General features: G+C 38.3%; 1 protein-coding gene across 1 annotated transcript in view; it reads left to right on the top strand.

Moving 5' to 3' along the window:
- EML1 (EMAP like 1) overlaps positions 1-23,515 on the top strand; it is a gene marked incomplete at its 5' end in the record, with an annotated part of 56,406 nt that overhangs the window by 30,955 nt on the left and 1,936 nt on the right. Inside the window, 14 exons of the mRNA XM_082485785.1 lie at positions 971-1,040; positions 2,959-3,069; positions 5,920-6,015; positions 6,548-6,682; positions 8,153-8,252; positions 10,427-10,581; positions 11,786-11,911; positions 12,157-12,288; positions 16,484-16,551; positions 18,127-18,215; positions 18,749-18,846; positions 18,978-19,065; positions 19,253-19,348; positions 22,163-22,326. Coding sequence (XP_082341911.1) covers positions 971-1,040; positions 2,959-3,069; positions 5,920-6,015; positions 6,548-6,682; positions 8,153-8,252; positions 10,427-10,581; positions 11,786-11,911; positions 12,157-12,288; positions 16,484-16,551; positions 18,127-18,215; positions 18,749-18,846; positions 18,978-19,065; positions 19,253-19,348; positions 22,163-22,326 — 1,528 coding nt within the window. The remainder of the gene's footprint in view (positions 1-970; positions 1,041-2,958; positions 3,070-5,919; positions 6,016-6,547; positions 6,683-8,152; positions 8,253-10,426; positions 10,582-11,785; positions 11,912-12,156; positions 12,289-16,483; positions 16,552-18,126; positions 18,216-18,748; positions 18,847-18,977; positions 19,066-19,252; positions 19,349-22,162; positions 22,327-23,515) is intronic.

The raw sequence follows: 23,515 nt of genomic DNA, 5'->3' as shown, positions 1-23,515 counted from the left end.
CCAGATCTGGTTGCATTGTCAGCATGTTTCATAAAATTGAATGATTTGTATAATCTAGTTGTTTTACAGGGAGATTTTAAACTCGAACCTGTTCCGTCTCATTTCTTTCTTTCGAGTGTTCTGACTCTAGATATTTCAAAGCTTCCAGGTTCCTTAGAAAGAGGATACCTTTCTGCATTGTAAAGCTGAACCACTTATTGCCACAGTTCATTGTGCAGGGCACTTTGCCTCTAGAACTGTATGCAAAGCAGCTGCAGTGGAAAAAAGAATTAAGGGCAAAAGTAGACTGTACTCCAGGTTATAATACAAAGTTTAGGTTGTTTTTTTCTTAGAGATGTTAGTTAAGGTTCATTACAGTTTCAAAAATCTCAGTTTCAATTTTAGCAATCACATTGTTCAATTCCTATTTTCTGTATCCTAGTTGTTGCTTACTGAAGGAATTTGTTAACCTTTTCAAAAATACTAGTGACAAGTTGGTATCTCTCTCTAAGAGTTGCTGAATATCTGGTCAGTACAGTCTGAAGAGCAACGTTGGAGTGGATACACGTACATTTGCTCTGGAGGATTGTTGCTAGACAGCATTGACCCTACTGACCAGGTCTCTACAGCTTCTGATTAGAGAGATCTGAAGTTAGATAACTAGCGCAAATTGTAAACTCCTTATACACTGCCATCACTTTAAATCTAGGTGAGATGAATCCCAACATAAGTAAGACCGAGGCTTGTTTGATACGTGCTTTGCGGTATTAGGGCTTAAGCAAATTATTGCCGTGCTCACAAGGGAACAGGTTTTTCTAATAAAAGAGCACAAGAATTGCTTTGTCGGTTCTGTTTTTATATTTTTAAAACGTTTACATGTATGCTCTGTTTCTTATGACTAAAATCAGACTATTTATTACAGGCTTAAGTAAAAGTCTGATGAAATAGATAATAAATGGCTTTAAGTTTGGCCTCTCTTTCTTTTCTTTAGCCTGGCTGTCCATCCTGATAGGATCACTATAGCAACAGGTCAAGTTGCAGGGACATCCAAGGATGGAAAAGTGAGTGACTGTTTTGCTGACATATAATCGATTGTATTTCACAAGAATATGCTATCCAGAAGATACATGCTGTATTCTTTCCATGTTGTAGTTAAATGGGCCTTACATTTTAGGACTGAACCGCAAGCAAAACTTTATTTGAGAGTTCCTATAGCACAATATCAAAGTTACCCAATTCCATTATCAAGATCGGTCAGTGGTTTCTGGTTCCATTACTTACCTAGACTGAAGGTAAATTTGGAGCTGGTGTCCAAAAGAGACATGGAAGGATGAGGCTACAAAGGAGACCTGGGAGGGCAGATGGGTGTGGGGAAGAGGAGGAGAAGCAGCAGAGATTAAATCGTACACTGTACCACTTCATTTCTGACCACAGCTACCAAAAGCAAAGTACAAATAAGAATGGCTTTGAGTTGTTTGCTCAAAAAAAAATAATAATCTTACTTTTGCCATCATCTATGCAAGAATATTTTTCTCTCTATTATTACCTGTATTATTGTAAAGCTTAGCTGTAGGCTAGGAATTTATTTGAACAGAGCAAGATGAACGTTGCTCCAAAGAGCTAAGACAAGTGAGAAGGAATGGGTACAAGCAGAGGCAGGAAAAGCACGAGGAAGAAGTTACTCAGCAGAGTATGCAGCTTATGTCACAGCCAGACTATTGCAAAAATTTTGGTAGATGTCAAAGAAGAACTTCAGGATAAAAAAAGATTATCAGTACGGTAACTACTTTAAATGAGGAAAACAAAATCCCAGTTTGGCAATATAGGGTTTATGTAAAGATAACTTAGTTGAGTAACATAAACTATTCATTTTATTGTGTGTTGGAGAAATCTCTGGTATTTAATTTTTTTAACTTCATAAATACAATTACCATTGTATCTGTGAAATAAAATCTAAAGTTGTGATGTCTGTGCTCGAGGGGAATGCAGTGTACAGGTAAGCTTATATAAAAGCCATTTATATAACTGAGGTACTGGGGGGGGCTTGATATATATTTTTTTTTTTTTAATATTTTTGTTGTCCTTTTGCTTGTCCTTTTGCTAAAAGGCAATTTCACTACTTATGAGCAAGAAAGACCGATGTCCATGACACTGTAATAAAACATATTCCTTTCCTTTGAAAGGGCAGGGAGAAAAAGGAAGTAAACCACGGCCTTTGTTGTTTTCCTGCAAAGGTCGATGATACTGTATTAAACTCCTAACTATTTTTAAAATAAAACTTACATCAGCAAGTACTTCCTGGGGTTGCCCTCTAGTGGACTTGAGAAGCATTGCTGTCTCCAGAGGTTCAGCTGCGCGGGGCTGTCTGGGGTGTAGAAGTCAAAGCTGGAGGGGAAGGAGGGGAAACCATTCAGCTTTCATAAGGAGCTGATCTGGGGCCACTATGTATAGCTTGAATTTCACGTACAAAAAACAATCTAGTTCTGATTACAGTTGTACAGTTCTTTCCTACGGCCGTTTTTATGACGCTGAATTTAATTACATTTTAGAAATTGTTAATCTTTTTGTTGCGCTTGCTTTTTGACATTGACCAGAATTATCGCGGTTGCTACACTTTCAACTGGTAATCCTGGACCTACCAGTAAGTCCCATGTCGCAAGGTCATCAACAATTTTCACTTAACGGAGAATGTCTCGGTGCCCATTAACTTCAGTGAACTAACAGAGATCAGTGAGACCTGATGTGGTGTACCCTCCGGATAGTCAGTCCCAGATACTGGTCCTAAGCACGTTAATCAGCAAATTGTTTGTAGGGTATCTGTGCTTACGTGGGTGACTAGAGAAGTTCTGATAATTTTCATATGTTAAAATTGTGATAAAATGGTTTTTTTTTGCATGCATTCTCATTTTTAAAATCCTGATTTTTTTTTTTTTTTTCGCCACCGTTGTTTCAGCTGTTTTTTCTGTGTCTGTTTTCTAGCAACTGCCACCACACGTGCGTGTCTGGGATTCAGTAACTCTGAATACACTGCATGTCATCGGAATGGGGTTTTTTGACCGAGCTGTCACTTGTATTGCTTTTTCTAAATCTGTAAGTAAAGTAAATGAATAGTCATATTAAGAAAGTTTGCCAAACAGGCCTTTGAAGTCTTTGAAATTTAGCTTCCTTGAGCAAAACAAACTTCCAAGCTTTCTTTTCTCAGCTTCCTCTGTAGAGGAGGAAAGTTTGCAACCCAGTTGTTGACAACAGTTGATGTCATTATTAAGGTATCTCAGCAGTCTCAGAGGTCTACCTTACGCATAGCATAAAATGCAGTATATTTCCTCAGGGACAAGCAGTTGTAGAAATATTGGTGTTCTCAAAATTTCAGTATCCCTACTTCTTCTCTTTAAGCATCCCATTGCATTTCACCTTAGATAAAGAGTTACTCTCGCAGCAGCTTTTAACCTCCTACACTGTGTCAAAGAACGATTAAAGAAAGACTTTACAATGGCCCGTACCTCTGATTTTGGATTTAGAAAGTGAGAGCTCCCATAGGAGTAGCAAAATCTTTTGCTTAAAAGCAGCAAAGGATATGGATAAAGGACTGTAAAGAATTAGAATCCTCTTGTTAGCCTCTTGGCACCATCCTTTGAACTCTCGTCTATCAGGGAGGTAAAACAAAAGATGACACAGGCGGCATTCAAGTTGCATATAAAAACATGAGTTTGTAACCTGACACGCACAAGTCTAGAAACCCTCTGTAAAACAGAATCCATAAGCGATGTATGTGGTGCTGTCTGGTTGTCTCGGCAGCATTTTTAAAGAGAAGAGGACTAAACGGTGTATTCCACAGGCAAAATGTACTTTCACTGGAAAGTTTCCATAGGTACTTGAAATCTATCGGTGGCAATATTTTATAGAAAGTAGAAAAAAGAGGAATTAATTGGGAGAGCTGGTTAAGAATACAAAGGTGAAAGACGACGCAGTTCAAGATCATCTTTGAAAGATAAACAAAAAAGAATAGCAAACAAATACTCTGTAAATATCTTGCTGGAGGATGAAATACGTACTCAATAACAGGATTGCTGTTGGCAGATGCCGCAATGTTTAATATGTTTGCTTTATGCTGTGATTTCACAGTTGTAGCTTGGTCTGTTTTGAGCATCGCTTCCTATCCCATAGCAGTACTGCTTATCTCATTTTAGACAGCCCTCTCTTCAGGCTGCTTAGTCCTGTCTCTCTCCCACCTCCGGAGTTGCACTGGCACAGTTATTTTTGTAGGTGTGCTTGAGGTGTGCATTAGGGGCTTGATTCATCAGGAAAACAACCAAGCAACCTTATATATACACAAAATGAAACAGAGTTTGCCTGGGCCTCCCCCCCCAGATTGGATCCATTCCCCAAACGGGCTCAGTCTATGATAGTCCAGACATTTGTAGTGGCTCAGACCAAGAGGCAGCAACGAGCGGCTGAGCTCCGGGTGGCCAAGGAGGACTGTTTGTGTCCGCGTTGGTGCCAAGGGAGTGCTGATGGAACCACAGGCTCAGTCTTTTCCAGCAAGCTCATCTGCAGTCAAAGCTACTATAGCTGATGCCAGGAGCAACAGGATAGAAAAATCATATTTGAATGGATTGGAAAGCGATAAGACACTATTTGATGGTTTATTCCACTGTAGACACACAGCTGGGAATGAACACCAAAAACTGGAAAAAATAGCCCAGAAACTACCTTCCAGTTAGCAACTGTTTGGAAAAAGATCTGATGACTGTACAGCAGGGGCCATCGCTAGTGAGACAGCTGTTGGTCACAGTATCACAGTATCACAGTATGCTAGGGATTGGAAGGGACCTCAAAAGATCATCTAGTCCAATCCCCCTGTCGGAGCAGGAACACCTAGATGAGGTTGCACAGGAAGGCGTCCAGGCGAGTTTTGAATGTCTCCAGAGAAGGAGACTCCACAACCTCCCTGGGCAGCCTGTTCCAGTGCTCTGTCACCCTCACTGAGAAGAAGTTTCTTCTCAAATTTAAGTGGAACCTCTTGTGTTCCAGCTTGAATCCATTACCCCTCGTCCTATCATTGGTTGCTACTGAGAAGAGCCTGGCTCCATCCTCATGACATTCCCCCTTTATATATTTATAAACGCTAATAAGATCACCCCTCAGTCTCCTCTTCTCCAAACTAAAGAGCCCCAGCTCCCTCAGTCTTTCCTCATAAGGGAGATGCTCCACTCCCTTAATCATCTTAGTCGCCCTACGCTGGACTCTCTCCAGCTGAAGGTCAGGTCCCTTCAGCTCAGGTGGACTCTCAGTTGGAGCCCCTCATCCAGGCTTTGGATTCACACATCAGAAAAATGGGTACCGACTGGAGAAGGTCTAGGAAATATGATGCATGAAGAAAGACTAAAGGAATCGGGGTCATTAAGATTAGAAAGACTGATAGAAGACGTAATTATAAAAAGACACCTGCCATGAATAAGTTGTTTTCTAATTTCTTACTGCGTTCCCTGATTTTGATCCATTATTCCTATATGAAGAGTAAAATTGTTCCCTGTGCCCATAGCAGATCTGACAAGAAGTAATTGGCTTAAATTGTAAAGAAAGAAACTCAGTATAATTATCAGGAAAACCTTTCTTGATAGTGTAGGTGTAGTATGACTTGTAGTTTGCCTTGGGAATTTCAGTCACTGAACATTTAAAGAGAGATACCTGCCTCATTCCTGACAAACTCTGTTTGTCTACAGTTTGCAAGAGTTCCTCTTTTTGATCCCTTTTAGCCCTATTTTTCAATGATCCTGTGAATTACTGTATTTCATAGAGATCTATGGGGTAACTAAAAATATAACAGTGTAAATATTTTACTTTCATCTACACAGAAGTATTTATTTATTTTGAATGTGCATTTATACATTTCTAACGTTGGTTGGGGCATGCGTTAATATTTTCCATGTTTTGTCTCAGAATGGAGGAAGTAGCCTGTGCTCCGTGGACGACTCGAACGACCACGTGCTTTCTGTGTGGGACTGGCAGAAAGAAGAAAAGCTGGCAGATGTCAAGGTGTTGCAATAAGATATTTTGTACTACTTGCTTGTATGTCAATTTGGATTTCTTGTCATAAAATGTCTTTCTCTATTTAACTTCTTGTGCCTTTTTAACGCTTTTCAATTTATAAAAGGCGAACAACATGAAGAAAAGGAATATTTTGTCTCTCTTGAGGTTATCCCAATAGCTTGCTTTTTAAAAAATTTTGCCATTGTTGTCATTCTAGAATTGATTAGAAGAGTCTAGGCAGCAATGATAGCAGCATGTTCAAAAATGAAATGTCTTAAACTAATCTTTTGTGTAGAACTTCTCATTACCTGACATGATTTTGAAGGATAACTTTTGATGTTAACTTATAAAAAGAGAAAATCTTTCGACTTCAGAGTATTCTAACAAAGTATTCCAGACTAAGTTAATAAATTAATAGCTCAGAATTTTTCTTGTATCAGGAGTTGATCAGTTTATCTAACTAGAGAACTATTTCATACTGTTTTGTTTTCTTTTAATTTTAAATTTTGATACAATGTTTTTCTTTTTTCCTTCCAAGTGCTCTAATGAGGCTGTATTTGCTGCAGATTTTCACCCTACTGATACAAATATAATAGTTACTTGTGGAAAATCACACCTTTATTTTTGGACACTAGAAGGGAATTCCCTTATTAAAAAGCAAGGATTATTTGAGGTAAAATAAAATATTTCCTTAATTTTATGTTTATAGTAATGGTACAGCAATACAGAAGTAAGGGTTAATAAGGTTTGAGTAAATCAAAACAACTGATCATTATTAAACTTTTGCTGAAACTCAGGTGGCATCCATGGTATGGCACAGAGAACTTTTCCATGGGTGAAACTTCCACAATGGAGTTTTGAAATGCAGTTACCGTTTTATTCCTTGCATTCTTTTTCCTGTATTCTGTATGCTATGTCCCATGTCCATCCAGGCCCCATCCCCCACCTCCCCCCCCGCCCCAAAAAAATTACCTTAAAACTCTCTATGCTTACCTCAGGTAAAAAAAAAATACAGAGAGTGATATACGTTGGGTTGGTTGGTTTTTTGTTTTTTTTTTTTTTTTTTTTTGTCAGAGGAAAGACTTGCAAAACCCCATAAATGACATGAATATGAATATTCTTCCCTTTTCCTCTCTTCTGCTCAGATACATACATGTATGTAACTCAAACACAGATTGAGCTGGCCACTATTTGATAAATATCACTTTCATTTCAAGGTCTTGATTTGGTTTTGGTCTTAAATACAGAGTAAGCTCTACAGCAGTTTGCATGCACAGAGGAGGGTCTGCGGTGACCACAAATCATCCCAGTAGGGCCTAGTTAACTGCTTGTGGAGTATAGTCAAAACAACTATTTTGCGATGTCATTGTATCGACTTTGTGCGAAATCAGGAGGAGATGCTGAAATAATGCATTGAAATTTTGTTATGTTTTATTTTTCATTCATTTTGAACTTCTGCGTTATTTGGGCGGATTTCTGCCTCTGTTATTATCGGTGGTTGTTGCGGATGGAAAAGTGTGGTGGCCCTACTTGAGAACATTCTTAGTTTGAGGGAGAAAGAGGCCATACACAGAGTCAACAAACATTGTAAATAATATCCTTGGAAGCTACTAGCTCATGAATTTTTTTTTTTGTCAGCTTATATATTTCGCTGTTTTGTTGCTGTGAGTATTTTAAATGCAGGGTTTCAAAGCAATGTTTCCATTCCTGAACCTTAGGATTCTTTCGAGAGATGATTCCTTAGTTCTTATGCTGCAGCGAAACTCTCTAGTAATACCTTTCTCCTAGAAACTTCGGAGTTAAAAAGTGCAGTAATAAAGCTTGTTTGCATCTTTGGCCATTTCTAAATACTTAAAGCCTTTGGGATTATGCGGGGGTTAGGGGATTTGGCTTATGTCAGAGCATTCCTGCTCTATCCGCGACTTGTAATTAAAGGTGTGGGATTCGGCCACCAACCTCAGCCGATGCATCTTTTGCCCTTGCACAGATTAACTGTTTAGACTGTAGGAATGTGTTTAACTCCTGTGTAGACATTTAAACAGTAGTAGAACCCTATAAGACCAAAATAAATGACTCAAATGCGTACAGTTAAAATGAGTGGGTTGTGTGTTGCTGTGAGTGTATATTTTTCGTAATCATGCAGAAACAAGAGAAGCCAAAGTTTGTCCTGTGCGTGACCTTTTCTGAAAATGGTGATACTATTACAGGAGACTCAAGCGGAAACATTTTGGTTTGGGGGAAAGGTAAGACAAGATTGAAGTTAATAATGAAATTTTAATATAAAATATTCTGATTATTATTTTTTTTTTTGCATGAGTGTAGCCTCATTTTAATAAGAATAACTTTTGTTTATCTTAAGTTCTTTGCCAAGACCAATCCAGCAGATTATGGCTGGATGCTCCTCTATGAGCACCTAAAGAACACATACCTGGCTGCTAGAGCACAGAGTTCTGCAGAACGTGTTCCCTATGGTCAAATGTTGAATCATAGAGCTATGCCAGCACGTATAGCTTCTGCTGATGTAAGGAATGGCAGGAATAGTTCTTTTCTTAATCAATGTGATAATAAGAAACACTGTTACTGTAATTGATGATTCCCAGTCTTCTATACTGTCATTCTGTAGTGTTTGCAAAAATTATGCCTATTGACATACACTTTTAAAACCACAACAGCGAGCTTTATTTGTTTTTCTGGGAAGTCAAGCTACAATATATGCAGATCTAATTGTATTCCTCAGCTTTATTTCAAAAGAACAGATGGATAGGACAAACTTCTTTAAGAAGCATTTTCTAGTAAGAAAAGACTTTTTTTTTTTTAGGCAGCAGAAGGCAATGCCTGCCACAAGGCAAACAGCAGCCACATCCTAAATGTTTACTTAGTGCGGGAGATGCCGTGCGTAGGAATAAGGAGAATCCCTTAAAGGAGGCCTTATTAGCAAAGGAAGAAGGGGTATGGATGACGGCTGCTTCTTATTTACTCAGTGCCTTCTCCCAAGAGATTCAAAGGATATAAGACCCGGGAAGCAACATGGTGAACCAGTTACAGAGTTGAGCCTTATTGAGCTGGTTTTGTAGACTTTTTTTCATCCAAGGACCATTGGCCAATTATCTCCTCGTGCTTTTGGCCAATGCGCTGCTGTTGAGGACAGGGGCGGATATGGTGTTTGTAACTCAGCTCCTCTTTTTTATTTCCCTTTTCTTTTTTCTATGATAGCTTAAAACAAGAATTTTGAGCGCTTTTCCTTCCAAATGGAGTTTAGAAATTGCATAGTCCTATCTCCTCCCGGTTCTTGGTTATTTGGGACTGCCGACAGAGAAGGGAGATAGTGGCAGCTGCTGGCAGGGCAGGGTCAGCGCAGTGCTCCGGGGCCGGTTTGCCTTCATGCCCGTAGGCTAATTTCTGCCTTGACTGCAAGCAGCCCCTTCTGCCCTATCTCCCAGTAATGAAAAGGAATTCTTTATATGCTTCAAGATCTCTTCACCTCTGCCGATTCTTTTGGGATGGACAAAAATGTTGTTCTTGTTTTTCTATCTTAGTACAGCGTGCTTTCTGTGTCTTTACTGGTTTTGACTCAGACCTCTATGTTCAAGCGAGGGCTGCTTCCACCAGTTTGGAGTACCCTTAGCAAAAATTTCTCTTAACAGCAATCGCTTGTAACTGACACATTATATCCATAGATGTGGGTAGAAGCAAATGGGATTTATAAAGGAAAAAGCAGTTGTTTCTTCCTGACTTGCATCAGCCCCTCGCTTGTGCTAAAGAGAAAGTGAGCCAAGCTTTGATGCAAAGCGCACATTTCAGTAAGAGAATCACTTGTAATCGTTTCTTTAGACTTCATAATTGTAATGGTTCATCAAATTAGAGATATTTAATCCAATATAGTTGGTTCGAAGGTGTTTGAGTCAAAGAAGGTACTTGAACAAGCCAAGTTCATCAATAAAGAGGTACAGGCTCTTTTGGAGATTCAGCACCTTCTGCCAGATGTACAAAGAGCTCTAGCTTAGTCGGGTTTCGGTTCAAGTTCAGTGTCTGGAGGATAACACTTGACTGGCTTATGGTTTCTTTGTTGATAAGATACATAGTGCTACTGCAGGTCAAATGTGATGTCAAATGGTTTATCTTAAACCCCCGTGAGAAGTTTAAATGAACCTGTTTTACTTCATGTTTGAACTAGACTGAGTGAGTATGTATACTTTTCGTTTTTGCGATGGGGGCAGTATGTTCTTAAGATGTACTAATTCAGTCTTCTCCTGTGGGTCTGAGCATTTTGGAGCAACGCTCCGTGCTCGCCATTATCATTGTTTAGATATAATCCTTGCCAGGTAGTAGACAAATGGAGGAAAAAAAAAACTGGGGGGGGGAAAGGAGCTGTTAAGCTGAGTATTTCAGTAGTACTATCTTTTCTCCTTCTATCTAGGTACCAACAGAATAAGCCACGCAGTTCAGGGGGCACACGAGGGAGGAATATTTGCGCTGTGTATGCTGCGAGATGGCACACTAGTATCAGGAGGTGGAAAAGACCGAAAGCTGATATCTTGGAATGGAAATTACCAAAAACTTCACAAAACTGAGGTGGTATCGCCTTACTTGAAATGACTCTGCTACTAAAAATGAATTTTTGGCTGTCTTCTGAACAGAGCTTTTTAAATCAGTTTTTTTTTCTTATGGACGTGTATTCTGTGGGGAAAGCAAATCAATGGTAAAATGTAATATCATTTGAGTCGTCAGGTCATTCCTCTGATAGCCTATTCATTAACATACTATTTCCTTTTTAAGGTCTGTGATAACTGGAAAAAAGTCTTGTAGTCATACTTTTCATATTATTTCTTCCCTTCCCTGCAATTAATAATGTGAGGTCATTTTTCATTTCTGAGTATTACAATATTAAAATGTCTTTTTACTTTCCTCTTTTCTGAAATTCTGTGAAGGTTTTGGGGGATTTTTAGTACTTACATTTTTTCATTAATTTCTTGATTAGCGTTGTTGTTTTTTTTAAAAAAAGAAATTCCAAAAATGAATTCATTTGCTATGTAGGAACTTAAAACAATTTAAAGCAGAATTTGTTTGGACAGAACTGCAGGACTGTTTACATACTGAATGTAAGAGAACAATCAGCATAAAACTCTGAGGAAAGGTTTCAACTCTGCTATATATTATTAAATGTTGCAAATAGACATGCCATTCCAGCTGCATAGATGTTTTGGTAATTTGGTTTTTAACACAGCATGAAGTACGTGCTTGTTGTGCTCTTTCTAACTGTGGCGTCCTTTTTCTCTTATTTGTTCATACAGTGGTATTTCTTGTTATTTTAGATGTTACATCTTCCCTTGAACTTTGTATTGGAGATTTGCACTGACTCTTTCAGAACCTAGGCTGCAATTAAAGAAACATATGTTGTAAGAAAGTATAAGTGATACAAAGCTTGACACTATCTCTGAGTAGAAATGCTTAGTCTGATCTAACAGTTGCAACGAAAATATGATCGTGTTAACACAGCATGAAGGAAGCTTTTCTGTTTGTTGAAATACTTGGCTTATCTGTACAAACGGAGTGTTCTGTAGATAAGGATGTCTTTTCTTGCAGTGTTATAAAGACAGTTACTGAGCTCATGCAAGTTGTTATAAACTTTTGAAAGTCAGGCGTATATATTCATCCATTTCATTTCTTCTCTGTGCAACATTTATTAAAATGCATTTGTGAGGCCATATGTCTTTAAAAATAGCAACACTTGACAAGTTGTCTGACTTACCTATCTGTTTGTCTGTTATGACCACAGATTCCAGAGCAGTTTGGTCCAATAAGAACAGTAGCAGAGGGAAAAGGGGACGTTGTACTAATAGGAACCACTAGAAACTTCGTCCTACAGGGCACGCTGTCAGGAGATTTTTTCCCAATTACCCAGGTAAGCTGTTGCCTTACAAGAACGCTTCTAAGTATGTAATAGCAGTAAAGGTATTGCTTAAAGTTAAGTTTCATGAATATGCATTTATTAGATTTATTATTACAGTACTTTTGGCAATAAATAACATAATAAATATGCATACGTCGAAGCCAATGTATTTTTGTAATGCTTTAATATATAGTTTGGTCATTTTAATCCTGTTTTGATGGTACTGTCCTTCACAAGAAACATTTCTGCTCTTGTAGGGTCACACTGACGAGCTTTGGGGACTTGCTGTCCATTCCTCTAAACCTCAGTTCTTCACTTGTGGACATGACAAACACATTACCCTCTGGGATGCTACCACTCATCGTCCTATCTGGAACAAGATTATAGAGGTATAAATATATTAAACACAACTCTACTTCTCTTCTAGAACTTCTCAAGTAATTTGAGTTTTTCATAGGATTATTGATTAAAAAAATATCTTAAAGTCTTAACTTGAGGGGAAAAAACAATAGAGTTGTAAAATTTGTCTTTTGGAAAATGGATGTAAAACTCTTAAAAAAATTTAAAAAATAGAATTTAAAACCCTAGCTTATATGGATCTATATGCTGTATCATATAGAAGTGTACGGTGCTGTTGACATTTCTATTTTTTTACTAGGAAGACAACCACAAAAATAAAGCTAGGAAATATTTATCATCTAAAAGTAGTTCTGACCAGGATTACTACTACTACCACCACTATCCTAAGCACAATAGTCAGAATTCAGAAGGAAAAGATTTTATTTTTTTGGTGACATTTCTTGGCCTTCTTAATTTATTTTCTGTAATTTATTAGTCATTTTATACATCCTGTTCACAAATAAATGTGCTTTTTAGAATTTCACTTCCTATCTCTGGTATGAAACTTGGTGTTTAGGTACTGAAGGAATACTGCGTGGAGGCTCAGCTTTATACTGTACTTAAACACTCAGTTGTGCATCTGCAGACTCCTGATGGCTTGGTGGTGACATTTGATCTTGTTCGCTACATGCATCGCGAGGAACCGAGTTTTTAGCATACTTTTTTGACACCTGATCACTTTTCTAAATATTTACCCATAAAATGACATCGGTTTATCTCCTAGATGCAGCGAAGATGCTTTTATCTCTCTATTTTGAAATGCCACTGTCACTTTTTTTTTTTTTTTTTCAAACAGTCATGTCTTTGCATTTTTTTAATAGGTGTGAGTATGATTTTTTGGAGATGTGTGTACTGATCACAATAAACAAGTTATTCTCAGTCTTTCTTATCTGCCCTCTGTACGGTGGAAAAATTCAAATATTACTTCAGGACAAAGAAGCCAGCACCTGGTGTAGATAGATATCCAATACGCAGGTTTGCAAATTGAATTGTAGCCAGTAACCTACAGATGACCCTCGTGTTGCTGACAAAAGTGCTTTCCATGTGATGCAGTAAAGAATGCTTTATGAGTTTATGTGAAGTTTTGAAAAATCTTAATTCTGCGACTTTTTTCATAAGGAAGGTTGTTCATTTTCAGGCCTACATAACACTTCAAGTTAAAGCTAGTATTGAATTCTTAGTGAATACAGCGCAGTAAGCGTGGCGTGATGCTGTGGCATCAGGCTGAAGCCATCTTAAGAGAATAACATTTGCCAAACAGTCTCTCGTAGTGTCCCCTTCCAGTTTTATGCACTTGTTAAGTCATGGCTGCTTGGCCAATGTGGAAATTGGCGTTTATTCTGTCTAACCAAGGTCATATGTTCGAAGGTCCATATTTTTGTTAACGTCTAAATTAATTGGAGAGACCGAATCCACAGTTTCACTGCCCCGGAGATGGAGCCGTATTTTCACAGTGAAGTGCCTCATTTATAAAGGCAGATTGGCCTGTAGTATAAGAAATTAAAAGAAAGGAAAATATCAGCAGTTCTTTTAATCAAAAAGATGGAAATCAATAATACTAAGGAGAAGCAAGCAGATAATTGCATTTTGCTGCCTCCTGATCATTTTAGGGTTTAAGATATGTTAATATGATTGGGATTTAAAAATAAGCTCTCTTCCCTTCAGTCTTTAAGAGCGCTGTGGTTGGGCACCAGAGGAACGGTCAAACCTTGAGATGCACCGAAACCTTCATGTGCTTGCAAATCTCTTGAACTGCTCCCCAAGATGCCAAATGCAAGAGCAGATAAATACCAGCACGCTTAGGCTATGAACTTCAACGACAAAACATATTTTTAAAAACCAGTGAGCAGTTATAAACCAAATTTGCCTTGGTAGCCTCTCTAAGAGAAGATAAACGGGTGCCTTTTTCTGGTTTGAAATCCAGCAGTAGCGGTGCGCTGTATTGTACGGTATGGAGTAGGAACACACTAGATTGCAGAAATCCCTCACCTGCAGTTCCGAGTAACTCAAACAATGCCACAACTGGAAACTTAACACGTAGACCTTTCTGGTCTTTAGCGTAGTTTTTTTGGGGAGACCTAATTTGATTATTTAGAAATGGTGCACGACTGGTTTTGTGCAAGTCCTTTATCAATATCATGAAGTGTAAAGTAAAACCATTGCTACCATTTTTTATGCTTTCCTAATAAATTTCTTTTTTTGTTGGGGAAAAAAATGATCGCATAGTTCAATGGCAGGTCCTAATGTGATCCTTTACTCACTGTAATGGTGTATGGTTCTGTATACTCGCATACACTTTCCAAAATGCTGGGAGAATAAGAAGTTAGTACTTCTGAAACATTTCTCATTACAGGAACAATACGCTGAGGAGGGCCTGTAGTCATGAAGAGACGTGCAAAATTTAGCACTTTGCTCTCTTGCAGTCTATAGAAGAGAGCATTTAGAAGTTTGGGTTGGTAGTGAGATGTCATTAGTGGAGATAAGTACAATATGGGGAATAGGAACAAATCTATTAATTAGATAAACCGCTATCTCAGAAACAAAGTTATTTAAGTAATCATCAACTCAAAAAGGACATTGTTTCCACTGTTTTATTCTTTGTGTCCTCTGAAAAACAGAACTGGAGTTTAGCTGATTATGACTTACAGTGAGTTTCAATTAATATTTAGCTGTGGTTTTGCAAATATAAGACCCTGAGAAACTGCTGTTATTGACATGCTTAAGAAGCTTCTTTCTTTACTTGGATTCTTTTGAATGGCAACAGCAGTAGGACTATTAAACTAGACAGATTTTTTTTTTTCCTCCCCTCCAAATACACACGGTTTCATTAAGACAAGATTTCCATTATCAGTCTTGACAATTATCTCCTTATTAACCACTTGAAATGTTCGAGACTGTTTCATAAATCAGTGACTGATTATCCAGAGTAAATATATCATTTCGGGTTAACCTATTTTTGTCATAGAGATCCATGTAAACGCTTTTTAATGTAGTTATGAATACAAGTTACTGCTCAGATTAAATTCACTGTTTGAACTTCTGGTTTATTCAGGAGAATATTTTAGCATTTATGATGAAATTATACTTTAAAACATTAGCAAATTTTCCTTTCTGGACTACTGTAGTGGTTTGGAACATGCATATAGAAATCCTGCATCTCAACAATTCTGTAAAATTTCTTTAGAGTTAGTAAAATCTTGAAAATTAGTCGCTTGTTTAAAAATAATGAGAATATCCCTTACACGTAGCCTCTAGGGCTAGTAATTACAAATTGCTAAAAATATGAACAAGTTTACTAGAATGGCTACAACATGATACTATTTTAGAATATAGAAAATCAAGAACATAAGCGTTTCTGTGAGATGTTACTGGATTTTTTTTGCTTACATTTTAAAGTCGTTTTTGGCAGTTCTCAGAAAAAAATAAGCTATTTATTTTGGGACTTTCTTCTATAACCTGAAGAGTTCTGGAGCTCACTCAGTGTAACTGAACAAGTATTAGAAAGAAAACGCTTACCTTGGTTTTAGGCATATGTTCAAATGGCAAGAAAAGCACTGCAGTTCTTCCTGTCTCTATAATAATATGCTATGCAAAGTAAAATGTTTTAAAATTGCGTATCAAAATAAGAAACTTTATGCCCTTAATCTCCCTCTGAGTTGCAACTGGCAGGAGCTGGAAAAGGTGTTGGTGCGTGTAGAAGTTAAGCTTTACCCCTCCATGCAAAGTGATACATACCTTTCTTGAATAAGGTACTTGCTTGTCCATTAGGCAGTAGGTAAACCTCAGCTTTGATACTTAATTCTTAGGTCAGCTCTAATTTAATAAGTTATTTCTATCTCGTACTTGTTCGTGATTTGTTGAGAAGCTGCCTTTGCCAATGTTACTGTTACGAAATCACTTGCCAAGTTATTTTTAGATAGTGAAGAAAAGAAAACAGTGGCCTTGTATAGAGGGGGAAAAAATCTATTGGGTAATATTTCAATCAGTTAAATATGCTTTCTTTTTTTTCTGCTCATGTTTGCATTTTAAAAAAATGAATAATAAAAACCCAGGAAAAAAAAAAAAAAAAACAACAACCCAAACCAAAAAGGGAGACTTACTCTGTTCCTGAGGCAGATAATTGAACTGCGTTTTTGTTATAACCTGGACTGGTAAAAAAATGTGTTTCCTCTTGAAACATTTTAGGATCCAGCACAGTCTTCAGGTTTTCATCCTTCAGCATCCGTTGTTGCAGTAGGGACGCTGACCGGCAGGTAAGACGCGCAGAGCTACACCTTGCGCACCGACAAACACTGCGTGATTTTTCCAGCTCACGTCCAAGTTCGTGTTTGTTTTGCAGAAGTACGTTATGACATACGTTCATCCCCGACTGATTTCTGTTGGATTTCAGAGTGAAATTCATTTGTGTTGCCATAGTGCCTTAGAAACCCTCGTCTTGGGCCCGTACCCCGCGTTTGCCGAATGTTGCATGAACTCAGAACTCGGAGCTGGTTTCTGCCCTGGGAGAGCAGCAATCTAAAAGCGGTGGGAGGAGATGGATTTGGACAGGGGAGGAAGTCTAGGTTAGCAGTGAGACCCTGTGTGGGAGGTGCTGTCACCATCAGTGACCTAAATGTTAACTCTTTATGGCCATCGTGGCAAAGGCGAGGCTAAGGGAGGGCTTTGAGGTAATGAATTAACTTTGCGGATGCATACAGAGATCTCTGGGGCTTGTAGGGTGGCGTAGAGGAAATCTCATAGAAAAAAGTTGCTTGTTGGAAAATTTAGCGAGTGGTTTATTATCTCTAAAGCAGTGGCAACCAGTGGCTTGAACAAAAATTTGGCAGATGTTCCACAGGGCTAGACACAGTGTAAAAATGCATATTAAGAGACTTGTTCTGCCTGAAGAGCGTAAGGCGTAAACAAGGCGGACAAAACTGGGGTGAAAAGAAGTCTCTCTGTTTTACAGGGCAGGTTGAGCCCTGGGGCACAGAGTGGGTCAACGGCAGACCCTGGCTTTAACCTCGGTTGCCTGTGGATGGGGGAAGGAGCGCCTTCACCGTAACTTCACCCTCTCCTTTAATGTCACTTGAGGGCAGACTTTGCTGTTAGTAATGAAAACAGTTCCACTTAACTGGGAACATACAGAATGCTTATATGTTATGAGCCAGGATTATTTCAGATTGTATATCAATCCTAAATAATGGATTTTCTGTAGTTACTAAATTTACTTTATTTACTAAATAAAAGAAATCAAGAGGAGAAGCTTTGAGAGGAATCTTTACTTTGTCTTTAACAATTTGATGCAAGTACTGAAATGCAAATTTTATCTTTGTCTTTTCCACATGTTTCCACAAATTAAATTTTGGTTTATCAAAATAAATTAAATAAATATTTAAAATTAAGACATTAATTAACATAAATTAATAAATAAAGCTAATCCTATCAAAAGAGAATCATCCTGATTCTTGCTTGTGTTTTCCTTTGCTCTGGGATTTAATGCAGAGGTCAGTTTAAACATCAGCATAGCATAGAGGAGGGTCATTCAAGGAGAAGGGTCATTATATGTAATGCTTACTTTATTCTAATGCATGACGCGTAATAAAACAGAGTCAAATATGAAGACTGATATCAGGGTCAATGTCTGATCGTTTTTCTGGTTAAAAAATATGGGGAAGAAACTATCTTTGTTTTGAAGTAAAAATAAACCAAACCGAGTAGCAGTTGCTGTTTTTCTTTTCTTGGTGTAAAACTTATGCTATTTTGACAGAAGAAAAGTTGGTCAAGATTACAGTAGATTTAAATTCCTTATGGAATGATTTATTGGCCTCTTTCTGTATTTACAACAGGTGGTTTGTGTTTGACACAGAAACAAAAGACTTGGTCACTGTACACACAGATGGAAACGAACAGCTGTCTGTAATGCGTTACTCACCAGGTTTGAGAGCGTTTATTTACTGGTTAAAAAAAAAAAAAAAAGCATTGGATTTTTTTTATTAAATTTGGAGTTGGTTTGTTTTAAAATAATTCCCCATTTGCCATGCTGAAGTCGAAAATAAATACGCCATGAAACATTACCAACACTGAATGGGTGGTGTCTTAAACTCTAGTTTTCTTTTCCCTTCCTCCCTCCCCCACATGTTCAATACGGTTTCACTGGGAAGAAAAAAAAACAAGTATGATGTAATTGTGCAGGTTGTTGCAGTCAGGTTAGCCCTAAATGGACTGTAGCTGCTTCCAGAAGTGTCATGTGTTTTTAACAGTAATATTTGCTGTATAAACTTGCTGTTTTGTAATCTTGAGACATGAATCAATACGCATATAAAAAAGAAAAAGTAGAATTTTATTCTTTCATTTTTCAGGATCAAGGCCTTTAAAAACAGGTCCTCTTGTCTGTGACACGCTAACTTTTCAAAATTAGCCCAAGTTCTTTCTTACAGGAGTAATTACAGTTCACTTTTGTGTTTATAGATGGAAACTTCTTGGCAATAGGTTCCCATGACAACTGTATTTATATATATGGCGTAAGTGAAAACGGAAGAAAGTACACTAGAATTGGGAAATGTTCGGTAAATAACTTTTTTTTTTTCTCTCCTGGTTCAATATTAACGATTTAAGTATGTTTTTGTAGCACTGTAGTAATACTATCACATTGAGAGATACTGATAGTGCAGTTAATACAGTATTTTTCTCCTTGTAGGGTCATTCCAGCTTCATTACTCATCTGGATTGGTCTGTTAATTCACAATATCTTGTGTCTAATTCCGGAGACTATGAAATCTTATACTGTGAGTAAGAATTATATTTAGTCCTTTTGTGCAAGGTTCAGGCAGTCTAACACAGATTTAAAATTCAAATGAGACCATATAACTGCCAAGATAGACCATATGTTTTAATTCATCTGGTGCAATCAAAAATCTATACAATTTGAGAAATAAAAATGTTATTGTGTTATTGTTTTTTTTTCTTTTGTAGGGATCCCCTCTGCTTGTAAACAAGTTGTGAGTGTTGAAACAACCAGAGATATAGAATGGGCCACATACACCTGTACTCTAGGATTCCATGTTTTTGGTAAGTATCTTTCCTCTTACAAGCTCTTCCCGTTCTTGCTATTAACAAACACTTGGATTGCCAACTTTTTCTTATGAAACACGACTATTCAGATTTCAGGGAAAAATATGGAACTTCTGTTATGCCATTTTTATTACAATCTGTCCTCTTATTTCCATCCAGAAAGACTCTGATTTAATATTCTTGCTAGCTTCAAGTATAAATATTAAATTACAACATAAGTGGGAGACAAGGAAGAAATCACACACTGCCCTTTCTGTCACACTGGAGCTGCTTCTCGTCATTTTTAACTTAAAGTACCAGTTCTATGGAATTATCATTTATTTAGGCAGCTACTGGGCCAAATGCCCTTACTGTGCAAACACAAAATGGGTGACAGTCTCCGTCACTGAGTACTTATAATGTATTTTGATCAAATGCATAGCAATTAAATTAGGTGAAAGGAATGCAAGAAGAAAGAACAAAAATGTAACAAAATCAGAGGGGTTTGTTTCCGTGGGACTTCTCTTCTGCCAGTTTTGAAGGAGCCGCTTTCCCCAGCGTGCTCCGAAGCTTTGTACTCGTTCCACAACGCGTGCAGAACTAGACAGATTGTTACAAAAGCTGAGTACGAGGAGCTTCAAATTCTTGAGTCCTCGAGATAAAATAGGAAGCCATGGTAAAAGTTCAGACAAGAGTCCGGTTTGGTGTAAGCGGTAAGCAAGGAAGATTTTCATCCATGTTTCAAGTAGAAGAGATGCAGAGATGTGTTTGAAGGCAGCCAGAAAGCAATGCGGTTTTAGAGCCTAAAGATGGCATGGCAGTAGCAATATGCTGGGAAGACACATTCCAGTTTTATAAAATTTAACTGACCAGCAGCGCTTGGGTATCACTACAACATGCAGATTTAGTAAAAGGAGGGAATGCTAGAAGATTGGCTGCATGTTGACATGATGTGTTTCTCAGATGAGGGATGAAGGCCCTTACACAACTATTAACATATTCCCGGGGTTTGAGCGTACCTGACATACGGTTACAGAGTTACAAAGTCTTTGCGTTTAGCATCACAGGTTCAGCTATTCTGAGATGATAAATACTTTGAGTATTCCTTACTTTGTAATTTGGATTCACGCGAAATACAGTGCTATTGGAACGTGGGGCTGCTTTTGGTGCATAGAGGGTCATAGGAGAGGAGCGTCACACCTGAGAGGGGGTTTTTCCCCCCTTGCAACAGATCAGCTTTTGGAGCCAGACTGTGGAACAAAATGATCTACTGGGCCAATGGAGAGCTTGTGGAAACTGCGTATACGTTTTTATACTTACAGTCCTCCATGCTGAACTGCTTTATTGTAAGCTAAAGCAACAAGGATGAGGAATAAATAAAACTGCCAGTTTTAATAATTATTACAGTTACCATTTTAGTAACGTCATAGAGATTGTGAGGGTATCCATCAAGTGAAGGGAATTTTAAAGAAAAAGGATGTGACTTACTCAGAAAGGATATGTAATGCACGAAGAGAGAACATGGTACCATATATACTGGGGATTCATAGCTGTGCAGTTAGGTCCAGACTGGGAAGTTACAAAGATAATGCATAGTAATTATACATGAAAAAAGGAATATTAGTGGTGGCAGCATCCCTCCAGAAAGATCAAATGAATGGAATTTTTTTAATAGCTTTGGTATACCGTTCCTCAGATGGTATGAAGGGCACAAACTCTGCTAGCCCAGAGTAAAGATAGGAGTGGCAGCAAGACACAAATTTGGTTAAACTGTCGTTGACCTCTCCTGCAAGGAAGAGGAATGCAGAAAGTAGAAGCTGTTGGAGGACCAAGGAGGCACATATCAAAGCCTGAACGTAAATGCATACTTGTTACAAGTACAGAAGGGGCCAACGACAATACTAGTTTGCTATGCAGATGACACTCCTGAGGCTGAAGTGTTGAAAAAACTGACACTTTTTTTTTTTTTCTTTTTTAAGACTTAAGTAAGTCTTCTTATTAGAAGACTTACTGCAATCTGATGGCTAACCCGGTTAGTGCCAGTAGTGCAAGGATAAGGCTTCTGCTTTCAGCAGGGAAGGAGTAGATTGGAAAGTAGTTAGAAGTCAGATATTTTCAAAGTGTCTGAGTGTGGTGAACCCTGTTGTATCTGTAAAAACAACTGGTTAGCATAATTTTGAGTCCATTAGTAATTATTTTCAGGACCTCACAGAGAACAGGCAAAGTACTGGGAAAAAGGAGAGGAATGAATGCGGTATCTGTGGAACCATATATTTACCTTCAGAGCCCATATGGAGAGGATAAAGTGCAAAGTTCATGGCTAGAATAATAAATTGAAGAAGCTCATAAATTATAAATTGGAAACCAGTCTGGTAATGTTGGAAGTCACTCTACTATTCAGTACTGTGGGGCCTCAGAGCAGCCAGTATGAAGAGTCTTCAGTTGCTTGCCAGGATTGCCCCACCGGACATAGAAGCAGCAATCACATCATCAAGGACGTGAGGCTTGTAGTATATTGATTTTTCTGAAGCTACTGGCTGACTGAAACTAGGGATATTTTTCTCACTCTAGTAGAACTACGTGAAAAACACAAATAGTACGCATAGCACTCGCAGATCAACATAACCAGTGCAGGGGGGGAAAATGAACATTGATCTGTTGAACACCTGTCTTCAAGCATGGGAACAGATTAGTCAGCCGGGAAATGTTTAGAGATAATTCAACTGCAAATCAACAGCATGTGAAGAATGTGTTCAAGGGAGGATATCTTAGTGATACAAACACACATAAATGTGAAGGACTAAAGACTGTAAAACCCTTACCGCTCTGTAGATTCTTGCGAGAGCCATGCGCTGCTGGATACACAACCAAGGCGTCCGTTCGTTATCACATGCCCCATTTTGGAAAAATTAGTATTTGAGGTGAAGGACGGGAACAGAAGAAATCTAAGATGCGGTGCAAAGCCTGACAACAGTGCAAGCAATGCCGAGCTCAGGGTGGTTGGGCTCACAACTGAGTAGAAGACTATACATTGGATACTATGTTTGACTATATTTATTAATAGCACGGCTGATAAAACAGCATGTATAATTTGTAGGTGGTGTGAAGCTGCAGGATTAGCAAGTTGTCTTGAGAAACAGAGGAAAGGTATGAAAAAAGGAGGTGGTTCAATAGAGACAAATAGGAGGTTACGCACTGGAACAGCAGAACCCGGTTGTCCAAATAGTGACTGGAGGAGAGGAGGCAAGGGAGCAGGTCTGCACAGGACGATGAGATTACTCTTGCATACAAACTGAACACGAGTCAACAGCATTATGCTGTTGTAGGAAAGGCAGATGCATTAGTGAGATGTATAATGAAAAGGATGCCATGCAAAAGGGGAGGTAATTGTCCCATTTATCAGTATCTGCCTCAGTCACAGCTGGAATAGCTGCTTCTGGTTTTTGCACGTTGGACCAACAGATAATGTGCTGACTAGTAAGAATAATTACATGTCTAAATATTGTTCTGGGAGAAGAGATGTAATGAATGAATTTTAGAGAAGAGGAGGAGGAAAAAAGCGTGGCATCAATCTTCAAATGAGAGAAAGGAAATGGTCTCTTTCCACGTCTGCAGGGGATGGGGGAAAAAAAAGACTAATTTTTCAGCAAAAGGGATTCAGTTTACGTGTTCTGGAAAACTGACAGTGAGGCACTGCAATAAATTCTGAAAGAGCACAGGGTCTCAAAGAAAAACCCTGATATGATCCTTTCCCCATTTCAAAATGGCAATCTTGTTTCTTAAAGCATTTCCTTTAGGGGTCATCTCCGGCTTGTCACAGTGACCTCTTGAGAAGCCTCCTGCCTCTTTTCAGCTAGCATTTGATGTTCATACAGCCTCCTTTTTGTGAAAGCAGTTATTTAAAACAGCTTCTCTGTGTCTCTTCATTCTACACGCTCACAATTCCACGAGTAGCAAATTACCATCTTTCTGCTTTGCACCTTCCTTTTCTTTAAGCCTCTTTTTTACTGTTCGTGGTCTAGCAAAGAGGTGTTTCCACACACAGCCGGCGAGTTAGGAGCACTCCACAAACCAACGCTTTGTGTTTCATTTTATTTACAACAATTTGTAATTCCTTACAAAGACATGGAATCATTTCCTCTTAGTGCGTCTGAACTGCTGTGCGATGAGACAATGACTGTATCT

This window comes from Vanellus vanellus, assembly GCF_965231255.1.
Source record: "Vanellus vanellus genome assembly, chromosome: 6".
Lineage (NCBI taxonomy): Eukaryota > Metazoa > Chordata > Aves > Charadriiformes > Charadriidae > Vanellus > Vanellus vanellus.
Note: the sequence above shows the minus strand (reverse complement) of the source record. Positions and strands in the feature narration are given on the sequence as shown.